The sequence below is a fragment of the Sapajus apella genome, unplaced genomic scaffold (genome assembly GCF_009761245.1).
Source record: "Sapajus apella isolate SASKATOON/1434 unplaced genomic scaffold, GSC_monkey_1.0 scaffold4, whole genome shotgun sequence".
Taxonomy (NCBI): domain Eukaryota; kingdom Metazoa; phylum Chordata; class Mammalia; order Primates; family Cebidae; genus Sapajus; species Sapajus apella.
Window position 1 is genome coordinate 58,296,486 of NW_022436944.1, and position 19,216 is coordinate 58,315,701.

The 19,216-nt window shown below is 54.6% G+C and overlaps 2 protein-coding genes across 6 annotated transcripts in view; one reads left to right on the plus strand and one right to left on the minus strand.

The window, feature by feature from the left end:
- The window catches only part of TTC21A (tetratricopeptide repeat domain 21A), a 29,749-nt gene extending 23,671 nt beyond the window's left edge, over positions 1–6,078 (plus strand). For all 3 annotated transcript variants that reach the window (XM_032270885.1, XM_032270895.1, XM_032270898.1), the window contains 10 exons: positions 591–779; positions 1,750–1,860; positions 2,610–2,691; positions 3,552–3,702; positions 4,089–4,250; positions 4,385–4,577; positions 4,672–4,896; positions 5,447–5,567; positions 5,735–5,802; positions 5,887–6,078. In XM_032270885.1, coding sequence (XP_032126776.1) covers positions 591–779; positions 1,750–1,860; positions 2,610–2,691; positions 3,552–3,702; positions 4,089–4,250; positions 4,385–4,577; positions 4,672–4,896; positions 5,447–5,567; positions 5,735–5,802; positions 5,887–5,964 — 1,380 coding nt within the window. In that variant the 3' untranslated portion in view covers positions 5,965–6,078. The remainder of the gene's footprint in view (positions 1–590; positions 780–1,749; positions 1,861–2,609; positions 2,692–3,551; positions 3,703–4,088; positions 4,251–4,384; positions 4,578–4,671; positions 4,897–5,446; positions 5,568–5,734; positions 5,803–5,886) is intronic.
- A 2,682-nt stretch (positions 6,079–8,760) lies between these two features.
- CSRNP1 (cysteine and serine rich nuclear protein 1) overlaps positions 8,761–19,216 on the minus strand; it is a 29,808-nt gene continuing 19,352 nt past the window's right edge. The window contains exons 2-6 of one of the 3 annotated variants that reach the window (XM_032270772.1): positions 17,281–17,289; positions 13,222–13,455; positions 11,823–12,082; positions 11,027–11,341; positions 8,761–10,930 (exon numbers count right to left, since the gene is read on the minus strand). In XM_032270772.1, the coding sequence (XP_032126663.1) occupies positions 9,938–10,930; positions 11,027–11,341; positions 11,823–12,082; positions 13,222–13,426 (1,773 nt within the window). In that variant the 5' untranslated portion in view covers positions 13,427–13,455; positions 17,281–17,289 and the 3' untranslated portion in view covers positions 8,761–9,937. Of the gene's footprint in view, positions 10,931–11,026; positions 11,342–11,822; positions 12,083–13,221; positions 15,218–17,280; positions 17,290–19,216 lie in introns of all 3 variants that reach the window. The other 2 variants (XM_032270762.1, XM_032270768.1) reach the window with 2 other exon arrangements.

Consider the following 19,216-nt stretch of genomic DNA (forward strand, 5'->3'; position numbering starts at 1 on the left):
GCCCCTTGAGCTGAGTTACCCCCTTGTTTACCGCTGGATGCCCATTGTGTTTCTCAACCCTTGGGGAGCCAAGTGCTGATTGCTACCCACGTCCTGCAGCTTACCCTGACATCATCATTTCCTCTTGCCCTGGTGTTCTCTGCTTACTCACCTGGTCATTTTGTGTGGTAAATATTTGTGGGTGTGTCCTCAAATTCCCAGCAGGACAGCATACAGAACAGTCTACTGTGTGCCTTGAGCACCTACTGTGTGCTAGTTCTAGCCTGTAGTGCAGCGAAGTGAATTAGGCACCGTACCTCAAGGTTTGATAGAAGCAGGTGGACTGGCTAAGTACAAAAGTTTTGTTTTGTGAAACAAAACTCGGTAAGTTTTGTCTGAGTGCCTTCGCTTCTACTCCCCAGAGGCAGTGCCAGCTTCCCTCATGCATACTCAGCCAGTGGCTTTGCCTATTCAGAGTGACCCAAATTTGCCCAAGGGCACTTAAGGTGTCATTTTTCATGCTTCTGGCTCTGAATTAAGAGCTTAGGGCTTCCTGTGAACTGGTGTGTCAGGCTCTGAGTTTCTGATCCTGGCTTGATCGGTTTCCCAAGGCCTTAGACCTCCAGTCTCGGATACTGAAACGAGTTCCACTGGAGCAACCAGAAATGATCCCTTCCCAGAAGCAACTGGCAGCCTCTATCTGCATCCAGTTTGCGGAGCACTACCTGGCAGAGAAAGAGTATGAGAAGGCGGTACGGTCTTATAAGGATGCCCTCTCCTACTTGCCCACTGACAATAAGGTGAGTGGCCCTCAAAGCAGGAGGCTGCTTTCTCTCTCAGGGCACAATCTTTGCTGAGCTCCCTGACCAGGTGCTTGGGGCAGTTCCTTCTCCATTCTTCCTGAGGAGTCACAGATATGATGGGCATGGGAGGCCAGCTAGCAGTGGCCCCTGGGGTCAGGTGCCTGCCTCTGCTGACCTGGAGCCTCGCCTGCAGCAGCCCTTGGAGCAAGGTCTCACCTTGGACAGCCGAATGTGGAGGGTGGAGTGGGGAAGACATTGCTGGAAGTCACATTAGTCTGACATCTTCAAGTCCCCCTTGGAGGTGGGGAGATGAGGGTTGTAGCTGCCAGGGCACTTTGGGTACGAAGTGCAGGCTGAGCTTCCGAGAGGATCTAGAGTTGTGAGGGAGGTGTGGCTCCAGGTAAGGGAGCCATGGTTGGCGTTCATGCTGACACAGTAGATGAAGAGCTTAGTGACAGATCCATTCATTCATTTAATACTCACTCATTTAACAGATACCTAAGGTAATATGTGCCAAGTACTGTGCCAGGCTCTGGACACACAGTGGGGCAAGACTTGGTCACTGCCCACAGATTACCTTTGGGCAAGGGCATGTAGATGACAACACAGGCAGCACTAATGCCATGCAGTACCTGCTGGCAGGGGGGTGCAGGGCACCACGGGGACTCGGAGGAATGGTACCTGCCCCAGAGTCTGGGGCAAGAGGCTCTCAGACCAGTGAGACCAGAGTTGAAGCTGAAGGATGAGTATGTGTTAGCTTGGCCTAACTCAGAGGTTAGTAAGACGCAGGGCATGACTGGAGAACTGGGTAGGAGAATGGGAGGGCCAGAGGCCTTCACTCGGGGAATTTGAGACGTATTTTGAAGTCAGAGCTGATAGAAGTGGATATGAGGGAGAGAGCTGTCAAGGACAATCCCAGGGGTTTCCCATGGTGTTTCTTAGTTTATTATATCCGGCCTTGTCCCAGGTGATGCTGGAGCTGGCGCAGCTCCACCTGCTCCAGGGGCACCTGGACCTGTGCGAGCAGCACTGTGCCATCCTAATGCAGACTGATCAGCACCATGAGACTGCTTCTGTGGTAGGCAGCCCCAGCACCAGCTCCCTCCCTCCCTCTCTCCCCAGGGTCCCTGTGACCAGATGTGGGCTGCTTCCTAGCCCCACAGCCTCAGACGCCTCACTGGCACACCTCTGAGGAGCTGTCAGACAGAGAGGACTCAGTGCTGCACCTGCTCTGCCCTTTAGCAGGAAGGGGTGGGCTGGCTGGCAGTGGGCAGCATCAACCTCCTGGGCCAGTCTAAGGTGGGGTGAGGTTGATTTACTCCGGAGGAGACCACATCCACTGTGGGTGGCGGCAAGGGTGGGACAGGTTCCTGGGGCTTCGGGAAAAGCCCTCCCCTGTCCTGCCTCTCTGCTCCCTGTCATTCAGACCTCCTCCAGGGCTGGCCCAGGAGCAGAAGCTGAGCCCCTGCAGAGCAAGGAGGGGTCCTCATCTCTACCTCTGCTGCCTGGCAGTTCTCAGAATGGGTGGAGAGGCTTCCCCTGTAGGCGGTCAAAGCGCCCCACTGGTCTCTACCCCTGGCCTCACCTTCATCCTCAACCCAACTCTCCTTGCTCCCCACCTTGGGCAGTCCTCACCTTCTGGGTGGGACCTGAGGAACTCTCAGGTTTCTCCTGTGGCAGCTCCTCCCAAGGCCCAGGGAGGTGGCCTCACATGTCCTTTTCTGCCTCCGCTTCTTACCACCATCACCCCCGTGCTCTCCGCCTCCCCCTGTACCCACGCAAGCTGCCACTGTTGGGAAATCTGGAGCCTTGTGTGTTTTCTGATAGCTGATGGCTGACTTGATGTTTAGAAAGCAGGAACATGACGCAGCCGTCAATCTCTACCACCAAGTCTTGGAGAAAGCGCCAGGTAATTCCGCCCATGGAGACTGCCTGCATCAGTTCCCTCAGCAAAAGCTGCTCTCCCAGAGAAGGGTGGGCCCTCTCCCTCCTTCCTGACCGGGCAGAGGAAGCCCCTTCCTCCCTGATTGTTCCAGAGAAGCAGGAAACTGATAAAGGCCCAATGGAACGTGCTGGCCCTTCCCGAGTCCAAGGGCCAGTTCCTGGTCTCAAGGACTTGGCACTGGACCTAGGACAGCCTGTCTGTCCCCAAGTCACAGCCCCTGGGGCTCGACACAGTCCTCTTTTGAGGTCACAGCCACCTGGAGGGGACTAGAAATTCTCCCCTGTTATATAGCTTCATCCCCATTCACTGCAGTGTAAAACTGCCCCTTCTTGCTGGGGAAAGGGGCCAGACCTGAGGCTCAGGCTGGAGCTCTGGGAGGCACATGGCAATGTGCTCACAGGCCCAGCAGATCACCGTGGTGAGGAGTATGGGTCCTGGGGCTGGGCTGCCTGGGTCTGAGTCCTGGTCTACCACTTATTGGTTGTGTAACTTTTGTTAAATTACTTCTCTATGTCTCAGTGACCTCATCTGTAAAACAGATACAATAAGAGTGCCTACCTAATCTTGCAGTTAATATATAGGTAAAGCTCTTAAGGCCGGGTACGACATAAGTGCTATATAAGTGTTAGCTGCTATTCATTATTATTGTTAAGCATAATTATTATTCTTCACACAACTCTGGAGACCAGTGGAGACTCCAGCTGTTGGAATGCCCCTGCCAGCCCAGATGGGCAGTATATCTTGGCTCCTCCTAGGGGCCCAGCACCCACACATGATACAGCTACTGGGTATCTCAGCTTGGAGATTTCTGTCTCTTATTTTAGACAATTTTTTGGTATTGAATAAATTAATTGATCTGCTAAGAAGAAGTGGTAAACTTGAAGACATTCCTGCCTTCTTTGAATTGGCCAAGAAGGTATCCAGCCGGGTGCCTTTGGAACCAGGGTTCAACTACTGCAGTGGTATCTACTGCTGGTGAGTTGGGTGTGGCGTGCTGAGGGCAGCTGTGTAGGAGGCCCTGCTGGCAGCTAGGCTAGGCCTTGCTCTGCACAAAGGGAACCGAAATTCTGTCTCCAGGATACCTGGGCCCAGCAAGTGAGGGCCCACAGGGGTGGGGGTGCAACCTTCAGAAGTCAGGGAGAGCCTGCAGCCTCTGGATGGAGGCCAGGTGATGGCCACTTGTGTAGGCCACTGGCCTGCATCTGACACCCAGGTCCGACACCCCTGTCTTCTCCAGGGGAGCTGGGAAACCAGCGATCCAGCCTCTGTTTTGTGGAGACTCACAAAGTGGCCCTCGTATATCCCTATCCTGTCTGGGCCTTAGTTTCCCTCACCGATTCTTGGTGTTTTCTCCACTACAGGTACACAGGGCAGCCCAACGAAGCCTTAAAGTTCCTGAACAAGGCTCGTAAGGACCGCACTTGGAGCCAGAGCGCCATCTACCACATGGTGCAGATCTGTCTGAATCCAGACAATGAGGTTGTGGGCGGAGAGGCTTTTGAGAACCAGGAGGCTGAGATCAAGTAAGGGCACGTGGGGGTAGGGACGGAACCCTGGGGAAATTAGGGAGAGTCCGCAGCCCCTGGGTGGAAGCCGCATGAGGGCCACAGGGGCAGGCCACCGGCCTGCATCTGACACCCAGGTCTAATACCTGCAGCTACACGGAGAAAAAGGAGTTGGAGCAGCAGGGTGTGAGCACTGCCGAGAAACTGCTGTGTGAGTTTCACCCACACTCAGCCTCCAGCCAGACCCAGCTGCAGCTGCTGCAGGGCCTCTGCCAGCTGGCCACCAGGGAGAAGGCTAACATGGAGGCTGCGCTGGGCAAATTCCTCCAGATAGCGCAGGCTGAGGTGCAGCTGGTGGGGACTAGAGGGTGTGGGTAGGCAGTGGGGCAGAGGCTGACCACCAAAGCGTGCTGACATCCACCTCCCACCTGGTGTGCAGAAGGAGAGCATTCCTGCCCTGCTGGCCTTGGCACAAGCCTACGTGTTCCTGAAGCAGATCCCCAAGGCACGTATGCAGTTGAAGCGCCTGGCCAAGGCCCCCTGGATGCTGAGTGAGGCTGATGACCTGGAGAAGAGCTGGCTCCTGCTGGCCGACATTTACTGCCAGGGCGGCAAGTTCGACCTCGCCTCGGAACTGCTGCAGCGCTGTGTGCGATACAACAAGGCAAGGGGACACACGCTGGGGCTGCGAGGCTGCAGAGAGTGCTCTGGCTACTCCAGGAGGGCGAAGCAGGCTTTGCAGGCAGAGGCCGTGCAGAATAAGAACTAGTCAGGAAGAGGCGGGCCAAGAGGGGCACATGGGCAACAGAATGGGAGCCAAAATAGGAACGGGGATCAAGGGCAATGGACCAGGTAAGAGGAGGTGCATGGGGGCGGGACATGTCCAGAGGAGGGAACACTACATGGCAGAGAGAGATGGGAAAGGTTCACAGGTTCCAGCCTGGAGGGACTTTTGCAGGTCAGAGCAGGCCAGGAATGGGAGTGGTGGGACAGGAGGTAAAGGGGTTACACCAGCGTCCCGGGTAGCTGAGAGGAAGGCACACAGTTGGCCTCCTGCACAGGTGCAGGTACCCCTGGGGTCCCTTGGCAGTTTGGTTTATGGCAGCTCATGTCCGCCTCTTGCCTGCTTCTGATTCTGGTCCCAGTCCTACCCTGGCTCAGGGAACCAGCTGGGGCTTCCCCTCTGCAGAGGCTCTAACTGGCTTTCCCTGCAGTCCTGCTACAAGGCCTATGAGTACATGGGCTTCATCATGGAGAAGGAGCAGTCCTACAAGGATGCAGTCACCAACTACAAACTGGCCTGGAAGTACAGCCATCACGCCAGCCCTGCCGTTGGTAAGGCAGCCAGCCAGGGTGCGTGTGAATGGGTGTGGGAGGGAGGTGGGCAGGAGGACCCCTGACGTTATCCCAGAACTCAAGGCCTGCACCCTGGCTGTTATGAGAACAGAGGGGTTCTCAGGTCATCAGGGTGCCACCATCTATGCTCTCCATGTCCCTGGTAGGCTTCAGACTTGCTTTCAACTACCTGAAGGACAAGAAATTTGTGGAGGCCATCGAGATCTGCCACGATGTAAGCGGGCAGCCTTGGCAGGGAGGCCTGGCCAGCGGCGGGGAGCCCTGCCTGATCCTGCACTCCCTTCTCTCTCTGTTCCAGGTCCTCAGGGAGAACCCCAACTACCCCAAGATCAGGGAGGAAATTTTGGAAAAGGCCCGAAGGTCCCTGCGGCCCTAGCTGGGGTCAAGGGGCCTGGGCCAGGAGAAGCCGTCAACCTACCGAAGTTGTGTGGAGGGGTGGAAAGTGGGTCAGTGGAGCCGGGACTCAGAAAATGACATATTCTTCCTCATTTCTTTCTTTGTTTTTATTAATTACATTCTTCCCCATTTCTATAGTATATGTGGTTTATTTTGAATCATGTCTCCTCTGACCTAAGGGCCATCCCAAAGCTTTATGTTTTTAAGGCACAATACGTTTTGCTCTGGGAGAAAGACATCAACTGGCTTAACTTTTGCTGGGCTCACTGGGCGTTTTCTGATAGACCTCACTTTTATCCCACACTCTGAGGGGGCAGAGGGGAGCAAAGAGGAGGCTCCTAGTGGAGTGGTGGTTGAAAAGACTCCCCTTCAGCCATTTTTCAATGGTTTTTGTCCTTCTCCTGTCTGGTCTCCAGGATCCTGGAGCTAAAGAAGCAGCTGCCCCTCCCTGCTGTGCTGCCCCCTGAGTCTGCCTGGCAGTGGGCCCAGACGGGAGGACCAGCTGCACAAGGCCCCGCAGCTGAGGCCCCGTGTGAGAGGGCCTGCAGGTTGCAGGGACCACTGTCCCACCCTGTCCATGCATTCTGTTTCCCTTGCCTGCACCACTCCCCACCAAGTCCACCTGGCTGCTTCTGGTCCTGACCAGTTTGAGACAAACCTGACTACCTGTACCTGACACAAGGAAATACATTCCAAGAAAAAATAATTCCCACTTCAGCTAAAAGACATTGGCCACTAACATCCTCCAGAAACCCTTTTAAGGTCTAAGGGGTAAATGCAATGGTCCCTATTTAGATGAGTAATGTTAGTTAATTGCAACTGGCAAGAGGGTGACAAAGGCCACCTTTGCTGTGCTCCCAATATCACTCCTCCTCGATGTCACTAAGGATGGCAGTAATGGGACACTCTGTCCTCGGGGGCTGGAACTCTGAACTAGGAGTCAGGAAGCCTAGGATCTCCTGATGTGACCTATCCAGGTCCCTTCCCCTCTCTGGATCTTAGTGTCCCATTTGTCGCAGGAAGTTAGATGTCTCCCAAATCATGGCACAACTCTCTGCCAGTGATATACAGCAAACATTTCAAAGTTTAGTAACTGTGTTTACACATCATTTTTACATAACAGAAAACCAAGCAGCACAGCAAACTCAGAAATTTATGGGTGCTGTTCTATGAGATGCATTTAGCTTTTAAGCATATTGATATAATTAATTTAAAGAAAGATTATTATCTAAAGAAAAATGATTAGTCGAATGCAGATATGGGCAGTTTTCAAGAGCAGTTGTCCAGTGACTAAGGTTTGGGAACAGTGGACAGATGAGGGTCTCTTTGGAACAGTGTGAGTTCCTTGATGGCCGCTGAGCCTTGTTTTTATAACACACTGCTGATCACAAACATGGTTTTTTGGAGTAAGCTGGGATACCATCCTTCCTGTGGGAACCCAGACCACCAGGGCAGTCAGAGCGACCCTGATTGCCCTTGGAGGAACCTGGGTTTTAGATTGTGCATACTGAAGTAATCTCTACAAAAGGCTCTCCAGGCACCAGTGAAGAAGAGACAGGTCAACTCAATGTACCAGTGTACTCTACCCTGAGAAGCCTAAGGCCTAGTTATTCCTAGCTAAGCTGGTTACCGGGACATACTGCTCACCATAGGCCAGACCCCAAACCATGAGTCCTCTAATGACACCGATATGGCCATGTGGCCATGTCCATGCATGTCCTGAGGCAAGAGACAGATACCTAAAGGGTGACAGGACAGGAGGCAAAAAAGGAAGGATTAAACATATAGAAAAAGAATGGCAGAAACGTGAGAACTGATGGAAATTGCAAACATGTACACGGGACTTGCATGTTCCAGGCACTCTAAGTGCTTTGTAAATATGAACTAAACCAGCTTATGGGGTAAGCAGTGTTACTATTTCCATGCAGTATTGAGGACACCCAGGCACAGAGGGAGTAATTTGCATAGATCACCTCACCAGGTAGTAGAAAATCTGGGATTCAAACCCAGCACTCTGGCTCTGTACTCTTACCAGTTAAGCCAAAGCGATGAGTGAGCCCAGTAGAGACCAAGGCAGAGAAATAGAGCAAGGAGACCCGAATCAGTTCTCCTTTGGTGGTTCCTCCTTCCAGCTCTTGTACAAATCACTATCATTCTTAAGGAGGAGGTCAACCTTTCTTAGGCCCCCAGACTGGGGCTCCTCAGAGCAGGGTGTGGCCTACTCCTCTGGCCTGCAGCCCAGCTGAGCTGCCAGGGACAGGTCAGACAGGTCTGGCTGGTGCAGAGGGATGAGGTTGTGCAGCTGTCCCCTTGCCCTTCCACCACCCCCTGCTTAAGTCCCCAGGGACCACAGCTGCTAAGTAAGGCCATCAGCAGGCCTTGACCAGGCATATCCCTTTGCCCTGCCTCCACTCAGGTTGGTGAATTCACCCTTAGGACAAGGCCTCAGCTCAGTGTGTGTAGGCAGGAGGGTGCCCTCACCCATCCCCAGCAGATAGCCCCATGTCAGAAGACCCTGCTGCTATTCCTCCCCACCCAGGTCACCACTGGAGAAGAACCAGTTAATCCAAAGGAAAAACTGCTGGATCTGCCTGGCCAGCCTCTCAACTGGCTTCCTGCCTCCAACTTGACTGGCTTGCCTGGAAAGAGGCCCAATGAGCTGGGTGTGCCGACTCCTAACCCCCCAACTCAGCCTGTGTCCATGCGGCCCTGCAGGGCCTGTCTCCCTTCCATCCCCATTGCCCTGCTTCCCACCCCACAAATACAGACCACACTGTTAAAAATAAAGCTTCTTTATTGGTACCTGTAAGCTCAGGTACAAGGTGTTCCCACAAGCACACAGGCTGGCAAGGCCTCCTGGGCAAGGGGGCAGGCCCAGAGCCTGCGTTTCTTGGCACAGACACAGAGAGAAATGGAATAAATTATAGTTCTGACACTCGGGGACAATGTAGAAATTATGATGCAAAATTAAACATTAGCAAAGAAACGGTATAAAAGCCCTCAGGAGACACCCCTCGCTAACTGGCCTCAGGGTATGGGCAGGTGGGCCAGGCTGAAGTGCAGTGCCCAGAAAGCCCTGAGATAATAGGCTGGGGCATGGCTCGCGCCCGAGGTAGGCCCCTTGCCCTCTCTGGGCCTCCTGTTTCCTCCTTCCCCCTCCTACATCCCTGGGCCTGGAAGAAAGGCTATGGCCTTTGGGGAGGGGGAAGATGGAACAGAGGGCAGGAAGTGGAGAGGGCAGTGTGGGGCAGAAGGGAGTTTTGGTCACAGCTGGTTAGCCCAGCCTCTCCCCCTGCCCAGATGGTGTCCTTGGCCAGCCCCTGCCTGCAGAGCCATCCAGGAGCCAGGCAGCAGACATAGCTCATAGAGCTCGAATCCACACCTAGTCTACACTAAAGGCAGGGCAGGGTGTAGAAGTACAAGGCAAAAGGGGCTCCTGAGGGCCTGTGCCCACCCCACCACCGGCACTGCCCACCCGCCAGAGAGGAGCAACCAAAGCCTCCTCAATCTCCAAATAAGTTACGGAAATAAATTACAGTCTTCACAGTCCTGAGGATTTAGCCATCCATGGGTCTAGGGCTGAGGGTGGCTTCTGCCACCTGATTTCACAGCCCTGTCTCACGGTCTTTGGGTTAAGGAACATCACACAAAGACCAAGCTCCAGGGAGCCACACTTTCTCCTCTTCCAGGTACACGTTATGGAGATGGAAGAGCAGGCTGTGGGTGTGGGGGGCCTGGCAGCTCAAAGGGGTACCCCCCTCCAATCCTCTTTTCAGCACAGAAAAGTTAAAACAAATAAATAAATCCAGAGTTGTATGAAAACCAGGAGTGTGCGCTTGGCACCTGTGGGTGAGCCAGCCAGTGGGAGACTGTCACACAGAGACTCTGGGGAGCCCCACAATTACAAGAGAGCAGCAACAGGGCTTTGGGGCTGGGAAAAGGCATCCTGGTCCTCACACCGGCACAGGCTCCATCAGAGTTGCTGGGGCAGTGTCCTCAAACTGGCTATCAATAAAGGGATCTAGGGCTTCGGCGGCTGGCTCGGAGAGACCCATGAGGGACTCCAGGAAGCAAATGCTGGCATCCCCAGGTGGACAGGGGCCAGGCAGGGGGAAGTGAGGTGCCTCCATGTTGTCCAGGCCGCCAGACACCTTCTGTGACGTGTAGTGAGGCCCCAGACTATAATCTGGCAGAGCCTGGAGTAACTCAAAGGAGTCACAGGAAGACAAGCTGAGATCCACTGAGCTGCTCTGGCCAGCGTCCATGCCGGGTGGCACTGAGGTGCCAGGAAGGCTGCCTTCTCTTGACCCTTCAAGGCCACCATTTAGGAAGCAGCTGGCATCCAGGTTGGCATTTTCATCCAGGATGCCTGATGCAAAGCTACAGCCAGAATAGCTGTGGGTCCAGCTGGCCAGGCCACCAGGGTCACTAGTACCAAAGATGTCGGCTGGATGGAAGCAGCTGAGGTTGTCCAGGTTCCCCACACTCCTTTCCTCCTCCTCCTCCTCCTCCTCCCCGCCGAGGTCAGAGTCACTGAAACTCAGGATCCGTGCCAGGCTGTCATCATCCATGCCAGGCTGGAAGCCGGAGCCAGGGAGGCCTGGGTGGGTGGGGCAGTCAGGGGCCTCACTAGTGCCCGATGCTGAGGACGATGCCGTGGAGGAATCAGTCATGTCGCTGCTGCAGCTGTTGTCTCCCAGCTCGTTGCTCATTGTGGGCTTGGCCAGTGAGAAAGTGGGGACCAGGGCCTGCTCACCAGGGCTGGGCGGGCTGCCCTGAGCAGGGGCCTCCAGCTCCCTAAAGCTCTCAGCCTCCTGCTCCAACTGCAGGCGGGTGAGTGTATGGATGAAATGGGTCTGAACTCTAGCCTGATTAAACTCCACACGGCCCATGGGGTTCTCACAGCCCTCCTTGCAGCAGCCACAGGGGAACGCGGTGTGGTCCATCTGCAGAGAAAGTAAAGGGACAAGTGAGGATTCTGTGGAGTGCAGACAAGTCCCCAGGCTCAGGTTCCCCATCCCAGCCCGGGCCAGCCGCCACACCTGGCACTTGATGCCTGCCAAGCTGCAGCTGCAGGTCTCAGGGTCGCAGACCCTATCACAGTGACAGCCACAATCTTCCCGGGATTGGCGCAGTGCCAGCAGCTCCCGCTTCTCTTCCCGATCGATCCTTCGCACGCCTGAAGCCCTCAGCAGAGCTTGACGTCGCCGGGCTGGGTATGGCTGTAGGAAGCTCACTTCTTCCAGCCGGCCACCTGCCACAGCAGCTGCCAAGTCCTCCTCCACAGAGGCGTCATCGATGGCATCCACCGCAGGCAGCAGCCCTGCCTCTGTGTCGGGTACCCCAGCGGCCGAAAGCTGCATCATCAGGAGAGAGGGATGTGAGAGGCACACACAAGCCGCCCCAAGTGCTTACCCTCCCACTGCTAGTGCTGAATCTGCGATGGGCACTGTGTGTAGATGGTGAACAGGATAGCCAAGAATACTGTCCTCAGGGCATTTGAAAAGAGACACCCTACTCATGGCATTGCCTAGATCATGAACAGACTCCCTTCCCTAACCAGTCAGATACCCACCCCCCAATCTGTATCAACTCCACATCCCCCTCTCCAAGCAGTTCAGATGCAGGCATCATGCCCCCAGCCCCTGCGGCAGACAGACACGAGTCTGCAGACAACCCAGGCGTCAAACGCCAATGGAACCAATCACTTGGCCCTAGGGCCTGTTTCCCCATATACATAATGAGCAAGTCAGCACCCACCCCTGGTACGCCCACCCCGCAAGGTTAGGAGTCCAGGAGCTGCCTCAGGCTGTGGGCCACAGAGAGGGCTCTCTCTACCTTCCACTGCAGCATCTCCAACTTCTCCTCTTTCAAGCGCTGACGGAGCTTCTCGCGCCGGGCTCGGGCTTGCTCCTGCGCAAACTCAGCCAAAGAGAATCGGCGGCAGGCACTGTGGCGAGGGGCCATGCCCAGAGTGCAGCCGCCACGGCTGGGCACACTGGTGAAGCCCTGGCAACGGGGGAAGTAGAAGACGGTGATCCCATCAAAGGCTACCCGGCCTGGGCGCTCCCGGCGAGCCCGCTTCAGGATAGACAGGGCTGCAAAGCAGGCAAGGACGGGCTGGGGATTAGTTTTTGCTGAGGCACAACATACCTCCAGGAAGAACAGGCCAGACAGCCCTCCCGCCGCCCGCCCGCCGCCCAGCTCCGCCCGCCTCCAGCGCCACACCACGTCAGCACCGGCTTATTGTTATTTACCAGGCCTGGTGACCGTAGTTATACGTAAGGTTACGCATGCTTCCTATGCTTGTTAGCCATGCGTAGGTCCTGTGTAGTTTTCTATTGCTTTTTCTTGATTTATAGAATTTCTGTATTTTGCAACAGGTGTAAAAAGTCTTTCCAAGTTAGTGTTTACTGATTAGTAAACCATGTACTGGTATTTTCACTACATTGAACCATAACAAATTACCATATAATGGTCAAATATTGGAAATTCCTTATATTTAAACTTACTATATTAATTTTGTACCCAGATACCAGAGGGAATTCCCTTCTAAAAGGTTTTGTTTGTAATCTTAGATTCTATGTGCTAAAAATTATACTCTTTTTATGTGTAATGCACACATATACATACACTACATAAAAAGGTAAACAGAACATCTACTGTATTAAAATTTTATGGGGGTGGGGAATTAGGAGAAAGTGTCTAAATAGACTTCCTGGGGAGCAATCATGAAAAATAAAATCCAGAAACACTGCTCTAGGGCTATCTTTGTCAGTCTGGAATCACAATTATACAAGCTTGAAAATAACCAGGAAAAACCCCTTTTCACTTTGTTCAGGCAAAAGCGGGCAGCATTTTGACAGGAGAGGGACTGGCCTGACAGGCCTCCGTGACCCAGAAGCATGGGGCGGGGAACTCCAGCAGTTCCCTTTGTAGGAGGGTAGGGTGCTCATTGGAGAAACGAAACTGGAACAGAAGGGAGGGGCCGGAGCTGGAAGGCGCCGAGGGCACTCTGCAAGCTGCATCCTGGATGTCATTACTCCCAAGGTCAAAGGTGAATTAGCTGGGCTCAGATGCCACTGGACAGTGGGCACTGAGTGACCACTATATCATAGCTCGTGAGAGCTACCCCCAGAGGCCTGCAGAGGCCAAAGGCATTTTGTCAGGGACCTCTAAATTTCATCTTTCAGGAAGGAAGGCAGGTGAGGGGGTTCCCAGGGGAGGGAGGACTTACGGGTAGAACTTCTGGGGCCACAGAAGTCACGGTCAGGCAGGGGCATGTGATCCCAGGGACCTTCCTCCTCTGAGTCCCAGGCACGGGAGACAGAAGAGCTTGGAGAGCAGGAGCGAGATTGGCACCCAGAGGAAGAGGAGGAGGAGGAGACCGAGGAGTTGTCCTCATCCAGCTGGTCAAATTTCCTCTTCAACAGCCCAGTCATGGTGGTGCACGGGGCGCTCTGTGGCCGGGACAGGCAACTGGAATGGGAATGAGAAGGCTCTAAGTGGCAGGCAGGCAGCAGCAGGTGGGCTCCCAGCCGGGATCCTCATCCCTCCCACTTGCCCTCTGAGGCATCCCAGACCCTGGCCTCTGCCCTCCAGCCCTCTCTGTGGAGCTCTGTGTGTGGTAGGGGACACAGTCTCCAGGAGAATCTCTGCACAAGACACAGAACCTCCCTCGCTCCAAACTAATGTGCAAATCCATGACCTGGAGTTTCAAACTCCCACCTCGGCCCAAAGCCTTCCCAGGCACCAGGCACCTTCCCCACCACCTCCTACAGCACACACACACACATGCATCCACACCAGCAGGGGCAGGAGGCAGACAGATCAGCAGATGGACTGGCAGACCTCAGCCTTGGCCTCACTCATTCCCCGACAGGAATCCTGGGGGCTGACTCACAGGCTGGGTGATTCACACAGCTCGCATCTGTGTGCCTGTGTGTGTGTCTGGACGCCCCACAGCTCCGCAGCCCGCACAGCCCGCACAGCCCCGGTATGCTGGCTCTGCTTCCTCCTCCTCTAGCACACCCACACAGACACGCCACCCTGCACACAGGCAGGGCTGCGGGCCCTTGCTCCAGGCTAGCCAGGCACTCTGGGGAACAGGCTGGCTTTGACGCTGGCCTCCACTCCTAGATGGAGTACGTTTCTGAGCCCCTCCCCTCCTGGTGTGGGAGCTTCTCAGACTTTCCCTTAGAAACCCCCGCTCCCCCGTCAAGAAGTCTCCTGACTTCAGGCCTGTGTGACCACAGCTACTCAGGATGTCTCTTTAACATCTCATTCAATCCTAATGTCCAAAGTCTCTCTCGTCTGTGGCTTCGTGACATGGAGCACCCCACAACACAACACTGTCTCCCGTGTGAGAGTCTCGGCCCTCAGCAGAAGCAGAACCAGAGACTTCCACAGCCAGCTGGCCTTATCCAAGTATAAAAGATTTGGGGTTCCTTCCCTGGAATGCGTCAACAAATAATGGCTCTTCCCAAGGCTTGGCAAACCCCAGAGGACTCAATCCCAAAGGCTGAGTACAGCTACCTTGTCTCTGCTGCTCCAGCTGTGCCTCTGGGGAGGTCAGCAGGGGGGAAAGGGAAAGGAAACAAGCTGAGGGCGAGGCCCCAGTGCTGGGGAGCCCTTCCCCCACTGCCATCACAGGAAATGAGAGAGAACAGGAAAAGCCAACCAGAAGGCTGCCTGGGTCTCCTCTACTCAGGTGTCTTTTCCAAACACTCCTTCCGCCTCTTCCCAGCTACCTTCAAAAGTCCCCAAATCCTGTAGGGTTTGCTGTCACCTTTACTAACTTGATGTTTACCCCAGGGACAGCCTCCCCTAGGCAGGCCTGAGAGAAGCAAGAAAACCTCCCTCCCGGGCCGATCCCCCACCCTGGGCCTGGGGGAAGAAGACTCACAGATGTTTCCGGGGGCTTCTCTGTGGGTAGTTTCTCAGGCTTGGCACCCCCCTCCAAGGGTCAAACCACAAACAAAAACAACCCAGCTCCCAGCTGACCCGCAGGCTCTCCCAGGAGGTGGGGGATTCATGTCCCAGAGTCAGGCATACACACACGTACACACATGCACAGACCACACGGAAACACACATATGGACAAGCGACACCCACACATCCTGTCCCCATCGCATCCTGCCAAGAGACCCCATGCTTTCCCAAGTTCCAGATGCCATCTACAGGGTCCTGAATGCCTCCTTTACACACAACCAGCCTGAGACCCCCAGGACCCACTGCACACTTGGTATCTCCACCCAGCCATCCCTTAGAAACATACAATTCTGCAGGCCCCAAATCGAACCCCTTGTCTCTGTTCCCCACCCCCCATGCCATCTGTTCCTCTTCCTGTGTTCCCTATCTTAGTAACAGCCCCGCCACCCACCCAGTCACTCAAGCCAGAAACCTGCAGTCATCCTCAATTCCTTCCTCTATCTCCCTCCGTCTACACCCAGGCGCCCGTGCCTGGGAGTTCACGCAAATCCATTTAATCCACACAAAGCCAGCAACAGACCCAGTAGGTATCGTGGAGGCCACCTGGCACAGTGTTAAGAACCTCGGCTCCAGAACCAGACTGCCTGCGTTTGAACCCTGGCTCCACTATTAATTGGCTGGGTAATCCTGGGCAAGTTCCTCAACCTCTCTGTGCCTCCAATTCTTTGTCTTAAGACCTCACAGGGTTGAGAGGTTTAGAGGAATCGATACATCTCACGTGTTCTTAGATTAGTGATAAGAGCTCAGTGAATGTGTTATTCCACACTGTAAAAAAAAAAAAAAAAAAAAAAACACTGCGCTCCAGCCCCTGGATGCACACGACACAGATGATCTCACAGACATCGTGGAGTGAAAGAAGCCAGACACGAAATACAGGCAAACGTTCACAAATCCGTGATGATTTAAGTCACAGCAGTGGTTCCCTCGAGGGAAGGGGATGCCCTGGAGACAGTAAATTTTCTGGGGTCGGGGGTAGGAGGGGCTGTAAAAGTTCCACGTTGATCTGCATGGTGGTTACATGGATGTCTAAAATTGCAAAACTTCATCTTACATACACACAAGATTTATATAATTGATGTATTTTATTTAGGTTACTGTCAATCTAAAAAGTTTACTAACCTTAACATGCCTCTGTCCCTATAGCTGCCACCCCATGTCCCTCTGCCCCTGCCCTCTTTCCCCGGCTGTTCTTGATCCTGCAGCCAGAATGACCTTCATAAACCACACATGTACCTACCACTCCCACGCCTAGAACCACTCTAGAGCTCCCCTTGGGGAAGTCTGACCTTAGGATCGAGTCCAGAATTAAAAAAGCTGAAGCTGACCCGGCCACTGCTTCCCTCTCTCGACGCTGCTCTCTACACTCCGGTTGAACCTGCAGTTCCCCTGACAGCCACCCACGTCCCCACTCACCTCCTGGCCTCTGCACAACCCAGCCTCACTCCCTTTCAGAAAGTCATCTCTCAAGGAACCTCCTGAATCCCCCACTCCTTCCCCCTGCATCTCTGCGCTCCTGCTGTGAACTGAGTATCTGTATCCTACCAAAATTCTTATGTGGAGACTGAATCCCCAGTGTCATGGTATTGGGAGGTGGGGCCTTTGGGAGGTAATCAAAGGCCTCACCTCCAAATAAAATAATAAGGTGTCATGAATAACACCTATTAGCGCCATTATAACAAGTGACACAAAAGAAATGGTCTCCCTCTCCAACATGTGGGCTCAGACCCAGCAAGAAGGTATCCATCTGCAATCTGAGAACAGGGCCCTCATCAGGCTGACTGGAGCCTTCATCTTGAACTTCACAACCTCCCAAGGTGTGTTCTTTCGTGTAAGCCACCCAGTCTACGGACTTTCTATTATAGCTGCTTTCAAAAGCCCTGCTATTTCCCCATCACAGACCTTATCTGACCAGCCTGCAAGGGTCTCATTGCTCATCTGCCACACGCTGAGGGCATCTCTGGCTGCCACTGTGCCCATACCCAGGACAGTGTCTGGCATAGAGAGGGCACCTGATAATATCAGAGGTAGGCAGACCAGCCCTGCATATTGGGTACGGACCCGATTGCACAGGCAATCCTATGCACATGAGGTTGCTGAGGGCGAGTGGTCAGTGTGACCTTCTCCTGCTTCTGTCATGGTTAATTTAAGGGGGGAGGAGGTGAGTCACATGTCTATCTCTCAGCTGTGCCAGAGGGTACAAGCAAGAATGGTGCTCAAAAGGGCTGGCTCTGGGGACAGAGAGGGAAGCTCTGCAGGCAGGTGCCAATGTAGGCAATCCCAGGAGGCTCCCTGTTCCCCAAGAGGAGACAGATGGAGAGAGATGTCAGGAAAGCAGGCTCAGCCACACACTGCGGCTCTGCCTCAGGGAAGTCCACAGAAAAAGAACTTAAGGTGAGGAGTGATGACCTCCAATTCTACAGGCAGTGACACAGAGACACAGGGAGGCTACGGTCATGCAGCAGGTTCTAATGATGAACAATGCCTCGCAAATCTGCAGAGCTGGAATGAAACAGAAATTACCTCTGCCCTGTCCTTTCTCCTCTGGACAGAGAGAAGGGAAAAAGTTCCCCTGGTTCTCGTGTTCCTCTGTCCCACCTGGGAATCCAGAGGCTAAGAAGCAGAGGCAGGAGATGAAACAAAAAGACTGAGCCAGAGACCCCGGAGAGGCCAAGTCAGAAGGGGGAATGAAAGATAGTGAGAATCTAAGAAAAGTGTCAGACAGTGAGTCAGAGGGTGGGGGAGGGGCCCTCAGCAGCTACCCAGGAATCACGATCCTGACCGTGGCGCTGTTCCCAGGCTGAGCTCAGCCCCTCCTAGGGTCCCAAAGGAAGGAAAAGCAGCTCCCAGGAGCTGGCTCAGACAGAAATACCACACCATGGAGGAACCCCAGAGACAGGCCCTGAATCAAAGAGAGCCAGGCTTCTTCTGGGATCTCAGCCCTGAGAATCGGGCAGCCCTCCTGCCACCACACGCAGGCACTGACAACCTCCCACTCTACTGGCCACAATTATCTACACGCTCAGATCACACCGTTCGGATCCAGGAAAGGCCACATCACCCCTGGGCACCAAGCAACCAAGGGCTGCTTTTGAGAGGTGGGGGCGGGGCTCAGAAAAGTCACAGCAAGTCCTCTGTCCACCTCGGCAGTCTCAGCAGTGCCCCAGGCCTCAGCCCAAGCCAGTCTTAGGGAGGGGGCACCTTTAGCTGCCTCCATCCCCCTTCAGGAATCTGAAGAATGTGTCCTTTAACCTCAGAGCCCCAGGCCTTGGCCAGTCCCCCCAAAACACTTGGGGTCACATGACCCCTGGCCCTCAGGAACAACTTCCTGGGAGAAGGGGAGGGCACCTCCTAGCACTTCTAGCCCCCACTGAAAAACCAGCCTGGGTGGTCCAGAGAGGGCAGAGAGAAAGCCTTGGCACCTCCTCCCCCAAGCATCCCTCTGAAGGAGAGCTGGGGGAGGGACAGTTCCTCAGCTCTGGCCTCCAGGACCTGGCACAGGAAAGGTGCCAAATGTTTGCTGGCTACATGAGGCACTTGTTCCTGCAGAAGGGAAATTGCACCTGACAATGACTGCTTCCTTCACCTAAGAGGGGCTTCTTCCCTCTCTCATTCATTAATTCAACAAATACGCACTAAGCTCACATACGTGTCAAACACGGTGGCAGGAACTCGCGCATGCAGGGCGCAAAACTTACACCGCTGGGGCCTTCTTGAAGCTCTGAGTTGAGCGGGGAGGACAAACAGGGTGCTGGGATGGGGGGTCTGAAGGGTGGGACAGGATACCGCTGGGGTGAAGGTAGGTCTCTCCGAGGAAGGGCTGTAGGGAGAGCTCCAGACAGGGGCTCGGCGTGGGTAAGGAAGCTGAGCAAACTGGTGATCGGAGGAGGGGCGGCCTCGAGGGGGCTGAGACTGGGCTCCAGGGCAGGTTTCAGCCCGAGGGCACGTCAAGCCACAGAGGGCTGAAGTAGGGAGTGACAATGCCAGCTTTGCATTTTAAAAACGTGACTGGGCACCGGGAGTGGAGGGGGTGTGACGGCTGGAGGCGCAGCGGGAGCCAGGTGAGATGACAGGTCCAGGGCAGATGCGGGTGCGGGGCTGGAAGAGGGCAGGGCTGCCAGGGGTGCGGGAGCTGATGAGTTACTCTCCAAAAGGCTTGAGACTTCTGCGGGGAAGTGCTGGGTGGGCAGCAGGAGGCGGGGAGGGACCCTCTGGTGTCAGGAGTGTGGGCTCCGGCTGTGTGT